This window comes from Scyliorhinus torazame, chromosome 1, assembly GCF_047496885.1.
Source record: "Scyliorhinus torazame isolate Kashiwa2021f chromosome 1, sScyTor2.1, whole genome shotgun sequence".
NCBI classification, from domain to species: Eukaryota; Metazoa; Chordata; class Chondrichthyes; order Carcharhiniformes; family Scyliorhinidae; genus Scyliorhinus; species Scyliorhinus torazame.
This window is the reverse complement of record NC_092707.1, coordinates 362,193,220-362,208,360: the sequence shown is the minus strand read 5'-3', so window position 1 is coordinate 362,208,360 and position 15,141 is coordinate 362,193,220. Positions and strand designations below refer to the sequence as shown.

At 47.8% G+C, this 15,141-nt stretch overlaps 1 protein-coding gene across 4 annotated transcripts in view; it reads right to left on the bottom strand.

The window, feature by feature from the left end:
- The window catches only part of LOC140426372 (tetratricopeptide repeat protein 7A-like), a 515,720-nt gene extending 500,816 nt beyond the window's left edge, over nucleotides 1-14,904 (bottom strand). For all 4 annotated transcript variants that reach the window (XM_072511044.1, XM_072511055.1, XM_072511074.1 and 1 more), the window contains exon 1: nucleotides 14,762-14,904. In XM_072511044.1, coding sequence (XP_072367145.1) covers nucleotides 14,762-14,888 — 127 coding nt within the window. In that variant the 5' untranslated portion in view covers nucleotides 14,889-14,904. The remainder of the gene's footprint in view (nucleotides 1-14,761) is intronic.
- Nucleotides 14,905-15,141: the final 237 nt, after the last annotated feature.

Sequence of the window (15,141 nt, the reverse complement as noted above, 5' to 3'; positions counted from 1 at the left end):
TCACCTGATCTTTCAGTGGGTCTCCTGCAGCATCACCACATTAGCCTTCAGACTCTTTAATGTGCAAATACCCTTGACATCTTCACTGGACATCCCTCACATTCCACGCTATAAGAGAATACAGCCTTCCAGCCCCCACACCCTCTCCTCCATCCATCCTAACCCATGTCACTTTATGCCCCCCACCTCCCCATCCCTTGCCCTCATACCTTCCATTCTAACCTATGCCACTCACCCTACCCCCATAGTTCCATGCTAACCTCTGCCCCTCTACCCAACTCAATGGCCTTTAATAACCTCGGCGCCAACCTATACCCCTCGATCTACCCCATGTCCCTTTATAGCCCCTATACAAACAGGGCCAATCCATGCCAACCTATGCCCACCACGCCTTGCCTTACATTCTCAATGCCAACTCACCAGTCTCCACCACTGGCAGGCCTCAGGACTCATGCCGAGATGAAATAATGGCCTTTAATAACCTCGGCGCCAACCTATACCCCTCGATCCACCCCATGTCCCTTTATAGCCCCTATAAAAACAGGGCCAATCCATGCCAACCTATGCCCACCACGCCTTGCCTTACATTCTCAATGCCAACTCACCAGTATCCACCACTGGCAGGCCTCAGGACTCATGCCGAGATGAAATAATGGCCTTTAATAACCTCGGCGCCAACCTATACCCCTCGATCCACCCCATGTCCCTTTATGACCCCTATACAAACAGTGCCAATCCATGCCAACCTATGCCCACCATGCCTTGCTTTACACTCAATGCCAACCAGTACCCACCACTGGCAGGCCTCAGGACTCATGCTGAGATGAAATAAAGTTTTAATTGTCTATTGTAGGCTTTATTTCTATTTTTAGAAAACTCTCCTTCATAAAAGCCCATTCACTACATTTACATTTCTTAACTACATTATCCCTTATAAAACGTGCATTTCATTCATGTGCTTAATCCCATATAAAAACAAGCCTTTCTATTCATATTAAATACATTTTAACCACTTGGAAGATGTCAAACTGTGAACTGACAGGCACCCCAGTGTGATAATAATAGGTTGTGAAATCAGTCATGCAGCACAAATCCTATAATGATAGCTCTCAGGCATATGTCAACAGACAGTGAAACAGTAAGCACTGACTTTTTTAAACTCCAGAATGTTTTTTTAAACGTTTAAAGGCTAGGGGATTTAAATGCTTTGACAGCTTGACAGTTCTTATACATTTGACAGTTCCAATAAAACTTAAATACCTTGACAGTTTAAGAGGGGCAGCCCTGTAGCACAGTGGTTAGCACTGTTGCTTCACAGCACTTGGGTCACAGCACGGAGTCTGCACATTCTCCCCATGTCTGCTTAGGTTTCTCCAGGTGCTCCGGTTTCCTCCCACAAGTCCCGAAACACAAGTCCCGAAAGACATGCTATTTAGGTAATTTGGACATTCTGAATTCTCCCTCTGTGTTTCCGAACAGATGCCGGAATATGGCGACTCGGGGATTTTCACAGTAACTTCATTGCAGTGTTAATGTAAGCCTACCTTCTGACAATAATAAAGATTAGAGTTCCCTTGGCAGTTTTTAACAATCCCAAAAGGGCAGGTGACCTGAATTACTTTAAAGAGTATCCTACCTTTCCAAAAGAGCACCCTACCTCACCAAGGAACACCATCATCTTTAGGCCTCCTAAAAGTTCTAAAGCTCACAAATCATGTTTTGGAAATCCCAGTTATGATGATTGGATTGGTTTGAGGGTATCTGCACTTCTATATGTGCAGTTGCCTCTGTAAACTACAGATGTACAAACTACGTCTCCTTCCCGCTGTCCAGCAAAAACGTGGCAAAATGTGACTCCAACTCCATCTACAAGTTTGCTGATGACATGACCACAGTGAGTCGGATCTCGAACAGCAATGAGTCAGTGTACAGGAGGGAGATAGAAAACCTAGTGAAGTGGTGTAACGACAACAATCTATCTCTCAATGTCAGAAAAACTAAAGAGCAGGTCATTGACTTCAGGAAACAAAGTATCATACACACCTCTCTGCATCAACGGGGCCGAGTGGACATGCTTGACAGCTTCAAATTCCTAGGGGTGCACATCACCAACAATCTGTCCTGGTCCACCCACGTCGGCGCTACAACCATGAAAGCACAACAGTGCCTATACTTTCTCAGGAAACTAAGGAAATTTGGCATGACTCTCACCAATTTTTACAGATGCACCATAGAAAACATCCACCTGGCTGCTATATCCACAGCCTGATATGGCAACTGCTCGGCCCAAGACCGTAAGAAACTACAGAGAGTTGTGAACACAGTACATTGCTTCACACGAACTCGCCTCCCATCCATTGCCTCTGTTTACACCTCCCGCTGCCTTGGGAAAGCGGACAGCATAATCAAAGACCCCTCCCACCCGGCTTATTCACTCTTACACCTTCTTCCATCAGGCAGGAGATACAAAAATCTGAGAACACGCACTAACAGATTCAAAAACAGCTTCTTCCCCGCTGTCACCAGACTCCTAAATGACCCTCTTATGGACTGATCTGATCTCTTCACTACTGAGTAGTACTGCACTCCTGTATGGTTCACCCGATGCCAGTGTCTATATATTTATATTGTGTATTTATGTATGTCCTAGGTTTTTTTTCTCATGTGTGGACCGATCTGTCTGGACTATACACACAATACTTTTAATTGTACTTCGGTGCATGTGACAATCAAACAAATCCAAATCCAAAATAGTGGGTGCTGGGTTTTGGGGCAGGACTTCCAGAATCACCATTTCCAGCTAGCACCATTTTGGCTGAACTGGGAACCTTCTCTGTGTGGTGAACCACGTATTGCTACTATATATAAATATATTTACCGTTATTCGTTATTCATCCTACTGTTATCCACCACTGTATATATGTTCACTCTTGTTCTTATTCACTGTTACTTACTGTTGTTGTGTTGATGCTTCTGTTGGCTCCGCCCCTCGGGGGAGGTATATAATTTGCAGACCAGTGGCCAGCTCTCAGTGCGGGAGCAGCAGCAGGCTGGCATACTTCTCAGCTTATTAAAACCACTGTTCTCTTCTACAACTCGACTCGTGTGAATTGATGGTCCATCAATTTAATAAGCTAAGATATCACAATGGACGCCGCTCTTAAGCCTGACCGACTTGAACACGACCCGCAGGCAGCTGAAGCCACTGCAATCTTTGAGCATTGACTAAGTTGTTTCGAGGCCTATCTCGACTCCTCGACCGACGACGTCTCCAGGACGCACAAGCTGTGTCTCCTCAACGCTCGGGTGAGCCACAAAATCTTCCTATTAATCAGAGACGCGGCCTCGTACGAGGAGGCGGTTGCACTGTTGAAATGAGTTCGTGAGGCAGGTGAATGAGGTGTTCGCTCGACATCTTCTTACCACGCGGCGTCAGCGCCCTGGTTAATGGCTGGCAGAATTCCTGCGTGATCTGAGGGTACTCGCCACGAATTGTAACTGCCAGGCAGTTACGGCAGTTCAACACACGGAACTCATTATCCGGGACACCTATGGTGCCGAAGACCGGTCAGTTATATCCGGCAACGACTGCTCGAAAGGGGTGCCCTCGATCTCAAGGACACGGTACAGCTATCTACCTCGTTAGAGGTAGCATTCCAGAGTTTGGATGCCTTCACGCCTGACCATACGGCATCCTCGTGGACGTGGGAGGCGCGGCCATCACCCGACCTGGGCGTGTCCCATGCCTGTGCCGCGCGGCTGCCCGCCAACTCCGGGGGGCCGTTCTGCTACTTCTGCGGCCAGGGCCAGCACCTCAGGCAGCGTTGTCCAGCTCGGAACGCGACCTACAACGAGTGCAGTAAGAAGGGGCATTTTGCCAAAGTCTGCCGGGCCCGACCTAAAGTTCCCAAATCGAAAGCCTGCCAGGCCCGACCGGAAACTCACAGATCCCGCAGTGTGGCATCGTGCCTGCCGGTACCGCCTCCTTCTGACGAGTCACCCACCTCGTGCAGTCTGTGGGGGCCGCCATTTTGTCCGCCATCTTTAACGCCGCCCGTCACATGTGACACATGGAGGCCTCCATTTTGGGGCCACCCCGCTACCGCCGACTGGACCAGTCATCCGCAGCTCGGCTCTGTTACACTCGACCAGTCCCGGCCCCATCACCTGAAGAACTCTATGATGTTCGTCCGGGTCAATGGGCATGAGACGTCCTGCCTCTTCGACTCCGGGAGCATGGATAGCTTCGTCCATCCGGATACGGTAAGGCGCTGCTCCCTCCGGATTTTTCCCATGTCCCAAACAATCTCCCTTGCATCCGGATCACATTCCGTGCAGATCCGGGGGTACAGTGTCGCAAACCTTGTGATACAGGGCGTCGAGTACGCCAACTTTAAACTTTATGTCCTCCCACATCTCTGCGTTCCCCTCTTATTGGGACTGGATTTCCAGTGTAACCTCCGAAGCCTGACCCTGAAGTTCGGTGGACCCTTGCCCCCTCTCACTGTCTGTAGCCTCGCGACCTTTAAGGTCGCCCCTCCCTCGCTCTTTGCGAACCTCACCCCCGACTGTCAGCCCGTCGCCACCAGGAGCAGACGATACACTGCTCAGGACAAGGCCTTTATCAGGTCGGAGGTCCAGCGACTCTTGCGGGAAGGGATCATAGAGGCCAGTAACAGCCCCTGGAGAGCCCAAGTGGTGGTCGTCAGGACCGGGAGAAGAACCGGATGGTCGTCGACTACAGTCAGACGATCAACTGGTACACGCAACTCAATGCGTACTCTCTTCCCCGCAGATCTGACCTGGTCAACCAGATTGCGCACTACCGAGTCTTCTCCACGGTAGACTTGAAGTCCGCGTACCACCAGCTCCCAACCGCCCGGAGGACCGCCACTACACTGCCTTCAAGGCAGACAGCCGCCTCTACCATTTCCTCAGGGTCCCCTTCGGCGTCACCAATGGGGTCTCGGTCTTCCAACGAACGATGGACCAAAAAAATGGATGACCAGTGCAGGCTGCGGGCCACATTCCCGTATTTGGATAATGTCAACATCTGCGGCCATGATCAGCAGGACCACGGCGTTAATCTTAAGAAATTCCTCCACACCGCCCAACTCCTTAATTTGACCTATAACAAGGAGAAATGCGTTTTCCACACAACCCGACTAGCCATCCTTGGCTACGTCGTGGAAAACGGAGTCCTAGGGCCCGACCCCGATCGCATGCGCCCCCTCCTGCAACTTCCCCTCCCCCACTGCCCCTAGGCCCTGAAGAGATGCCTGGGGTTCTTTTCCTGCTATGCCCAGTGGGTCCCCAATTATGCGGACAAGGCCCACCCACTTATCAAATTCACCATTTTTCCCCTGACGACCAAGGCCCGCCTGGCCTCCGCACGCATCAGGACAGACATTGCCAAGGTCACGATGCACGCTGTGGATGAGCCCATTCCGTTCCAGGTGGAGAGAGATGCGTCGGACTTTGCCCTGGCCGCTACCCTCAACCAGGCAGGCCTTCTTTTCCCGTACCCTCCATGCCTCAGAGGTTCGACACTCCTCTGTCGAGAAGGAAGCTCAACCATTGCGGAAGCTGTGCGACATTGGAGGCATTACCTGGCCAGCAGACTCCCCACTGACCAACGGTTGGTTACCTTCATGTTCAATAACACACAGCGGGGCAAGATCAAGAACGACAAGATCTTGAGGTGGAGATTGAACTCTCCACCTGTAACTACGATATCTTGTATCATCCTGGGAAGCTCAATGAGCCCCCATATGCCCTGTCACGCGGTACATGCGCCAGCACGCAAGAAGACCGACTTCGGGCCATCCACAATGACCTCTGTCATCCGGGGGTCACCCGGCTTCTCCATTTCATCAAGGCTCGCAACCTGCCCTACTCCACCGAGGAGGTAAGGACCATGACCAGGGACTGCCAAGTCTGCGCAGAGTGCAAGCCGCACTTCTAACGGCCAGAAAGGGCTCACCTGGTGAAGGCCTCCCGCCCCTTTGAACGCCTCAGCGTCGATTTCAAAGGGCCCCTCCCCTCCACTGACCGTAACGTGTACTTCCTCAACATCGTTGACGAGTACTCCCGTTTTCCCTTTGCCATCCCATGCACTGACATGACCTCGGCCACTGTCATCAAGGCCCTACACAGCATCTTCACCTTGTTCGGTTTCCCCACCTACATCCACAGGTGATCGGGGCTCCTCTTTTATGAGCGATGAGCTGCGTCAGTTCCTGCTTAGTAAGGGCATCGCCTCCAGCAGGAATACCAGCTATAACCCCCGGGGAAACGGACAGGTGGAAAGAGAGAATGCGACGGTCTGGAAGGCTGTCCTTCTTGCTCTGCGGTCTAGAAGTCTCCCAGTCTCCCGCTGGCAGGAGGTCCTTCCCAATGCGCTCCACTCCATCCGGTCGCTTCTCTGCACCACCACTAACGAGACCCCTCATCAACGTTTGTTCGTCTTCCCCAGGAAGTCCATCTCCAGGGTCTCGCTTCCGTCCTGGCTGACAACACCAGGGCCTGTCCTCCTCAGGAAGCATGTGAGGATCCATAAGTCCGACCCCCTGGTCGAGAGGGTTCAGCTCCTCCATGCAAACCCTCAGTATGCATACGTGGCACACCACGACGGACGGTAGGATACAGTCTCCTTCCGGGATTTGTAACCCGCAGGTTCCCCAGCAACCATCACCAACGTGCCCACCCCTACACCGCCTATCACCATCCCTCGAATGTGGCGGGACTTGGCACCGGCAGCCCTCCCTGGGGCCGTTACCACCGCCCCCCCCCCCCCGACACCGTCTCCCTCTCCGTCAACACATTGCGATGAAGCTGCAGACGACATGCTCCCGGAGTCAAAGGTCCCGACATCCATGCCCACACCGCAGCCGGGACTGAGGCGATCACGGCGTAAGATCAAGGCTCCCGCCAGACTCAACCTGTGAGTCCACTTCACCCCCGCTGGACTTTTTAAAAAGAAAACTGGGGGTAAATGTGGTGAACCACGTATTGCTACTATATATATATTTACCATTATTCGTCCTACTGTTATCCACCACTGTATACATGTTCACTGTTGTTCTTATTCACTGTAACTTACTGTTGTTGTGTTGATGCTTCTGTTGGCTCCGCCTGTGGCTCCGCCCCTCGGGGGGAGGTATATAATTGGCAGACCTGTGGCCAGCTCTCAGTGCGAGAGCAGCAGCAGGCTGGCATACTTCTTAGCTTATTAAAACCACTGTTCTCTTCTACAACTCGACTCGTGTGAATTGATGGTCCACCACTCTGTCTTTACAAAAATTCAGGCCCTAATAGGTTCATTATCATACATTTTATAATGTTGCAGTGAAGCACCTTGAGACGATTCATTACTTTAAAGTTGCTATATAAACTGTTTTGTCTATATCTGATCATTCAAAATTGATCTAAAAAGTATTGAATAATCCAATAATTTGAATGAGGAAAATAAGTAATAAAGTGTGGGCAGCACAGTAGCACAGTGGTGAGCACTTTTGCTTCACAGCGCCCGCCAGAGCCGGGGTTCAATTCCCGGCTTGGGTCACTGTCTGTGCGGAGTCTGCATGTTCTCCCTGTGTCTGCGTGGGTTTCCTACGGGTGCACCGGTTTCCTCATACAAGTCCTGAAAGACGTGCTATTAGGTAATTTGCACATTCTGAATTCTCCCTCTATGTACCCGAACAGGCGCCAGAATGTGGTGACTAGGAGCTTTTCACAGTAACTTCATTGCAGTGTTAATGTAAGCCTACTTATGACAATAATTATTGAAAAAACGTGGGGATTTAATTTTAAAATGTTGAATCAAGGAATAAGAAAATATATACTGGTTTCCTTTATTTCAAACAATCTTAGAAAGAAGTACTGTATTAGGCAGTAAATGGTGCTAGAGTCTGGAAAACCATTGTTAGAATATTAACCGTCATGTTAAGTTTTTCTGTTATTTAAAAATAGATTATTTAAGCAAGTGGTCAAGTTGTAGACAGATTGATTGGTTATGAATGTGTTAATTCTTATAACAATACACCCTGAAATTCCAGGCTGACATGTAATCTCTTTGAGAGAGAGAGAGAGGGGATAGGACATTATAGAAATGCAAATCTTCACTTTTTCCCTATGATTAGCAACAGTGGTCCTGAGCTCTTTGTATTAACATCCCACAACTTAAAACACTGCCCCTTGGCTTCTAAATGTTCCCAGATATAGCACCACCAATTTCTGTAGCTCATGACTAAAGATATCGTTGTTTTTCAGTTACTATGGGAATGAGCATAGCACTGGTACCAGCTGGTACCCGTGCAGTCATTACCTGTTGCAAAACAGTACAAACATGCCATAACAATTAGCACAGCTTTTTGAAAATGAAAACGAAAATGTTTCCCTGAAGTATGTGTGGTCTGGCCATTTTTTTTCCACTCCAATGCTTTCCTCCCCTATCTTAAAGCAGTACCAATTTGAACTGAACAACAATTCTATGGGCACCGACCACATTCCAGTACCTTATAGCATGACCATTTTTTATTAGTGAGCCTTAACAACATCCCACTCAATCGCAGAGATCATCACTAAAAAGCCCAATGCTGTCCACACTAGATTTTCACAGAAGTGTACCATCAAGACGATTGAAGAGGATATAACGAGAGATAAGCAGGCAGTAGAAGCGTTATGGGGAGTATTAAATAGGAAATGGATTTAAGACTGGAGTGAGAGTTGTGCAATGGCCCCCTACTGGCAACTGTGAAGTGGCAGAGGCAAAACAGTGGTGTACTAAAGGCAAAATAGCTTCAATGAGAGATTTTTAATTTTCGTGCAAGGATAAACATACTAGCTCGTGTCAGAAAGTTAGTGAATTTCTTGAGTGCGTTGAGGGTAGTTTTCTGCATGATATATCCTTGAGTCAGAAGGGGGCATCCCATATTAGATGTACAAATGAGAAGTCAGATTTAGTCAACAGCCCAATAGTATGAAAACATTTATTGAATAGCGATCATCGTAAGACTGAGTTCAATGTAAATGTTTGGAAGGAAGAAATACAAAACACATACTAAGATTCTATATTTAGGTAAGGCTGGCTTCAATGGATGAGACAGAGACTGCCCACAGTAAATTAGGCAAATTTGTTCATGGATAAAATCACAGAAAATCAGTGGAAGGTGTTCAAAAAATAATTAGTGACACAGAACCAGTAAAAGACAGCTAGATGACAACTACAGAGGTAAGGGACAAAATAAAAAACTAAAAGCATACAAAAAGGCAAAAAAGCACAGGTCCCGGCAAATTTAAAAGATACAAAGAATAGGAAAGGGTGAATAAACAGATAGTAAGAACTACAAAAAAGGAGTATGTAAAGAGATGTCCAGGGGGTATCAAAATCAACAATATTTTGAAAAAGATCTTGGTCAGGAGCAAGGTGAGTCACTTAAAATCTGTTAACTATGATACTGTCAATGATAATAAGGAAACAACAAACATGCTGATAATTACTTTGTGACAATATTTAAGTTGGGGAAGAAGTTAACTCATATGCCAGACATCCCAAGGAAATCACTGAGTCAGGGTTGGGACTCACTAAATTAACATAAGCAAAACAACAATAATGAAGAAACTAACACCCTTAAGAGGCAAGAACCTCCAAGACAAGGTGATTTCCATCACAGTATTTTAAGGGAATTGGCTATAACATTGCAAATGCCCTAACATAATAATATTTATTAGTGTCACAAGTAGGCTTACATTAACACTGAAAAGCCCTTACTCGCCACACTACGGCGCCTGTTCGGGTACACTGAGGGAGAATTCAGAATGTCCAAATCACCTAACAAGCACGTCTTTCGGCACTTGTGGGAGGAAACTGGAGCATCCGGAGGAAACCCACGCAGACACAGGGAGAACGTGCAGACTCCACACAGAGTGACCCAAGATGGGAATCGAACCCGGAACCCTGGCGCTGTGAAGCAACAGGGCTAACCACTGTCTATGATTTTCCAAAGCTCTCTCTGTTCAGGAGCTGTTTCTTTAGATTGAATAATTGTGCACGTCACTCTGCTGTTTAGGGGAGCTGAGAGAAGAAAATATGGAAATTTAGACTAGTTGGCTTGACTTCTGAACCAGGAAATTAGTAGAGTCTGTAAATAAGGATGGAGCGATTGAATATCTTAAATTTTGAGATGATCAGAGAGAGCCAGCACAGATCTGGAAAGGATAGGACATGCCTGACAAATCTCTTCTGAAAACAGCAACTGATGCGAGATCTACTGTTAATTTTAAAACTGAGATTGCTAGTTTGTCCTGACATGAAAAGAAAATACATAGGGCAAACATAAAATAGACAAAAGTAAATACATAGATACAGGCATCGGGTGAAGCATACAGGAGTGTAGAACAACTCAGTAGAGAAGATTTGTGAAGAGATCAGTTCAGTCCATAAGAGGGTGTTTAGGAGTCTGATAAAATCAGGGAAGAAGCTGTTTTGAATCTGTTAGTGCATGTTCTCAGAATTTTGCATCTCCTGCCCGGTGGAAGAAGTTGGAAGAGTGAATAAGCCATGTGGGAGGGGTCTTTGAATATGATGTTAGCTTTCCCCAAGGCGCCGGGAGGTGTAGACAGAGTCAATGGATGGGAGCTGGCTTTGTGTGATGGGCTGGGTGGTGTTCACAACTCTCTACAGTTTCATACGGTCTTGGGCCGAGCAGTTGCCATACCAGTCTATGATACAGCCAGATATGATGCTTTCTATGGAGCATCTGTAAAATTGGTAAGAGCTTCCTGAGAAAGTATAGGCGCTGTTGTGCATTCTTGGTCGTAGCGTCGATGTGGGTGGACCAGTACAGATTGTTAGTGATGTGCACACCTAGGAATTTGAAGCTGTCAACCATCTCCACCTCAGCACCATTGATGCTGACAGGGGTGTGTTCAGTAATTTGCTTCCTGAAGTCAATGACCAGCTCTTTAGTTTTGCTCGCATTGAGGGGGAGAATGTTGTTGTTACACCACTCCACTAGGTTCTCTATCTCCCTCCTGTATTCTGACTCATCGTTGTTCGAGATCCGACCGACTGCAGTTGTTTAATCAGCAAACTTGTCGATGGAGTTGGAACCAGATTTTGCCACGCAGTCCTGTGTTTTTAGGGAGTATAGTAGGAGGCTAAGTACGCAGCCTTGCGGGGCCCCGGTATTGAGGACTATTGTGGAGGAGGTGTTGTTGTTTATTCTTACTGATTGTGGTCTGTGGGTCAGAAAGTCGAGGATCCAGTTGCAGAGTGAGGAGCCAAGTCCTAGATTTTGGAGTTTTGATATGAGCTTGGCTGGGATTATGGTGTTGAAAGCGGAGCTGTAGTCGATAAATAGGAGTCTGATGTAGGAGTCCTTATTGTCGAGATGCTCCAGGGATGAGTGTTGGACCAGAGAGATCGCGTCTGCTGTGGATCAGTTGCGGCAGAATACGGATTGCAGTGGATCTAGGCATTCTGGGAGCATAGAGTTGATGTGCTTCATGACCAACCTCTCTTCATTATGATCATGTCAAGGTCACCGGACGAGTCGTTGAGGCATGTTGCCTGGTTCTTCTTTGGCACCGGTATGATGGCGGTCTTCTTGAAGCAGGTGGGGACCTCGGAACTGAGTAGGGCGAGTTTGAAGATGTCTGTGAACACATCTGCCAGCCGGTCCACGCAGGGACCCCGTCCGGACCCGTCGCTTTCCGAGGGTTCACTTTCAAGAAGGTCGATCTGACTTCGGAAGCTGTGACGGTGGGTATGGGTGTATCTGGGGATGCTGGGGCAGTTGACAACGGTTTGATGATTTCCTGCTCGAACTGAGCATAGTCAGAGGCTTTTCCCCAGGGTAGAGGGGTCAATTACTAGGGGACATAGGTTTAAGGTGCGAGGGGCAAGGTTTAGAGGAGATGTACAAGGCAAGTTTTTTTACACAGAGGGTAGTGGGTGCCTGGAACTCGCTGCCGGAGGACGTGGTGGAAGCAGGGACGATAGGGACATTTAAGGGGCATCTTGACAAATACATGAATAGGATGGGAATAGAGGGAAACGGATCCCAGAAGTCCAGAAGATTTTAGTTTAGACGGGCAGCATGGTCGGCACAGGCTTGGAGAGCCGAAGGGCCTGTTCCTGCGCTGTACTTTTCTTTGTTCTTTGCTCTATATAATGCACCCCTCGGGGAGGGGTGGGCTGCTGCCAGAGATTCTGCTCAGCTTCACTTTGTAGCCCGTTATGTTATTTAAGCCTTGCCACAACCACCAAGAGTCCGTGACGCTAGTCTGTGACTCTAGCTTGGTCTGATATTGTTTCTTGGCATCCCTGATGACTTTGTGGATACCGTACCTGGATTTCTTGTATAGGTCAGGGTCACTTGACTTGAATGCCTCAGACCTGGCCTTCAGTAGGGAGTCAATCTCCTGATTAAGCCATGATTTCCGGTTGGGGAATGTATGTACTACTTTCTTTGGTACGCTGTCACCTAAACATTTGCTGATAAAGTCTGTGACGGTGGTGGCATACTCACTTAGGATGATCGCTGCGTTCATAAATATGGACCTGACCACTGACTCCAAGCAGACCACTGACTCCAAGCAGACCACTGACTCCAAGGAGCTCTTCTGGTACCTCGGACCAGCACTGCACGACCTTCTTAACCAGATTCTCCCACTTACGTTTCTACTTGTATGCCGGGAGAAGGAGCACCGTCTTATGGTCCAATTTTCCGAAGTGCGGTCGGGGGGTGGATAAGTAGGCGCCTCTCCACGTCCACTCTATCTGGACCTCTCAGTATCCTGCAAGTTTCAATAACATCCCCTCCCATCCAACTAAACTCCAACGAGTACAGACACAGAGTCTTCAACCACTCTTCATATGACAAGCTCTTCATTCCAGGGATCATTCTTGTGAATCTCCTCTGGACCCTTTCCAAGACCAGCACATCCTTCCTTAGATACGGGGCCCAAATCTGCTCACAATACTCCAAATGGGGTGTGATCAGAGCCTTATACAGTCTCAGAAGTACATCCCTGCTCTTGTATTCTAGCCCTTTCGACATGAATGCTAACATTGCATTTGCCTTCCTAACTGCCGACTGAACCTGCATGTTAACCTAAAGGGAATCTTGAACTCGGACTTCTAAGTCCCTTTGTGCTTCTGATTTCCTACGCTTTTTTCCATTTAGAAAATAGTCTATGTCTCAATATTTTCTACCAAAGTGCACAACTTCACACTTTTCCACACTGTATTCCATCTACTACTTCTTTGCCCATTCTCCTAGCCTGTCCAAGTCCTTCTGCAGCAGCCCCCCCCCCCCCCTCCTTCCTCAACACTACCTGTCCCTCTACATATCTTTATATCACCTGCAAACTTAGCAACAGCGCCCCAGTTCCTTCTTCCAAATTGTTCATGTATATTGTGAAAAGTTATGGTCCCAACCCCTGAGGAATACCATTAGTCACCGGCTGCCATCCTGAAAAAGGCCCCTTTATCTGCACTCTCTGCCTTCTGCCAGTCAGCCAATCCTCTATCCTTGCCAGTATCTTACCCTTAACTTATTTAACAGCTTGCTATACAACACCTCGCCATTTTAATTTGCAGGCTTTTTCTCATGCTCGCCTTTCTGCCCTTGACCTGTTCCAGTGTTCCAGTGAACCCCAATCAAGCACGAGGAACAGCATATCCTCTAAAAGACACTTTCGACCTTTTGGACTCAACATTGAGTTCAACAACTTCAGACAGTGATCGTTGTCCTTTGTTGTGATCTTTTTTAACCAAGTGCCAGTCTGCTGTGCCGCCCCGGCTCTGGAATCTCTTCTTTGGTGCCCTCGAACTCTCGTTCTCTCGGCGGCACGATAGCACAGTGGCTAGGACAGTGGCTTCCCAGCTCCAGGGTCCCAGGTTTGATTCCCAGCTTGAGTCACTGTCTGTGCAGAGTCTGCACGTTCTCCCCGTGTCTGCGTGGGTTTCCTCCGGGTGCTCCGGTTTCCTCCCACAGTCCAAAGATGTACAGGTTAGGTAGATTGGCCGTGCTAAATTGCCCTTAGGTTAGGTGGGGTTACTGGGGGGATAGGGTGGAGGTGTGGGCTTAGGTGGGGTGTTGTTTCCAAGAGCCGGTGCAGACTCGATAGGCCGAATGGCCTCCTCCTGCATTGTACATTCTATGGTTCCACAGATGCTTCCTGACTTGCTGAGTGTTTCCAGGTTTTCTGTGTCCATTTCAGATTTCCAGCATCTATAACATTTTGCTTTTCCAGAACCGTAACATCCTCGTAAAGCCAAACCAGTTCACATTGACGTTACAACTGTAACTGCGAGCTTATTCATTCCACCATAGTAAAGTATTAGCACGAATGCAAAAAAAACTCACTAAAAATTTAAATAACCAAGACGACGTGAAAACTCTATGTGTAAGTAAATATGGAGAAAAATCAAACGGAAAAGAGAAGTGGCTTCAAACACGGTACAGTGAAAGCGGAAGGTGAGAAAACACACTGAAAACAATATTAGTGCAATACATAACACCTTCCAGGTAGATCAATGCACAATTTTCACAGCAATTACTCCAGATTTCCATATCTATCTCTTCATAGATTGTCCAAAGTAATCCTTTTTCAACTTTGATTTCATTCTTAGAGCAGCTTTTTCTTAGACACCAAAAAAAATGTAAACACCAAAGGTCATTAAACTGCACCAAGCAATCAGTAAAGTCACCGACATGACTGGGGCTGGGTGGGAAAGTTCAGCAAGACTTACCATTCTCCGCAGTTTTGGGAGGCAGTTGCCTCACGAGGTTTTGAACTTTGTCCCACTGACATTCTCCTCTGCACTTTTCTATTTCTGCCTCCAATTTGTACTGTGAGAATGAGATCCTGGAAGCCATTGCAGTTTGTACCACCAGAAAGCGAACTGCTGTCAAACCCTCCCCACACCCCCTCGAACCAGCCAGTGCGCCTGCGTGGGAGCGCAGAGCGCGCTGGGAGTTGTAGTTTTTACCTAGCGTTTAAAGCCAGGATCAAAAGGCAATGCTTGGGACGAGTCCCAAAGTTCCGTCTGAAAGAATAACAAGGACATTTTCGGCCAGTGAAAAGCACTCTTACAACAAATAAAACAGTCCATTTTTCTGAAACCCTTGT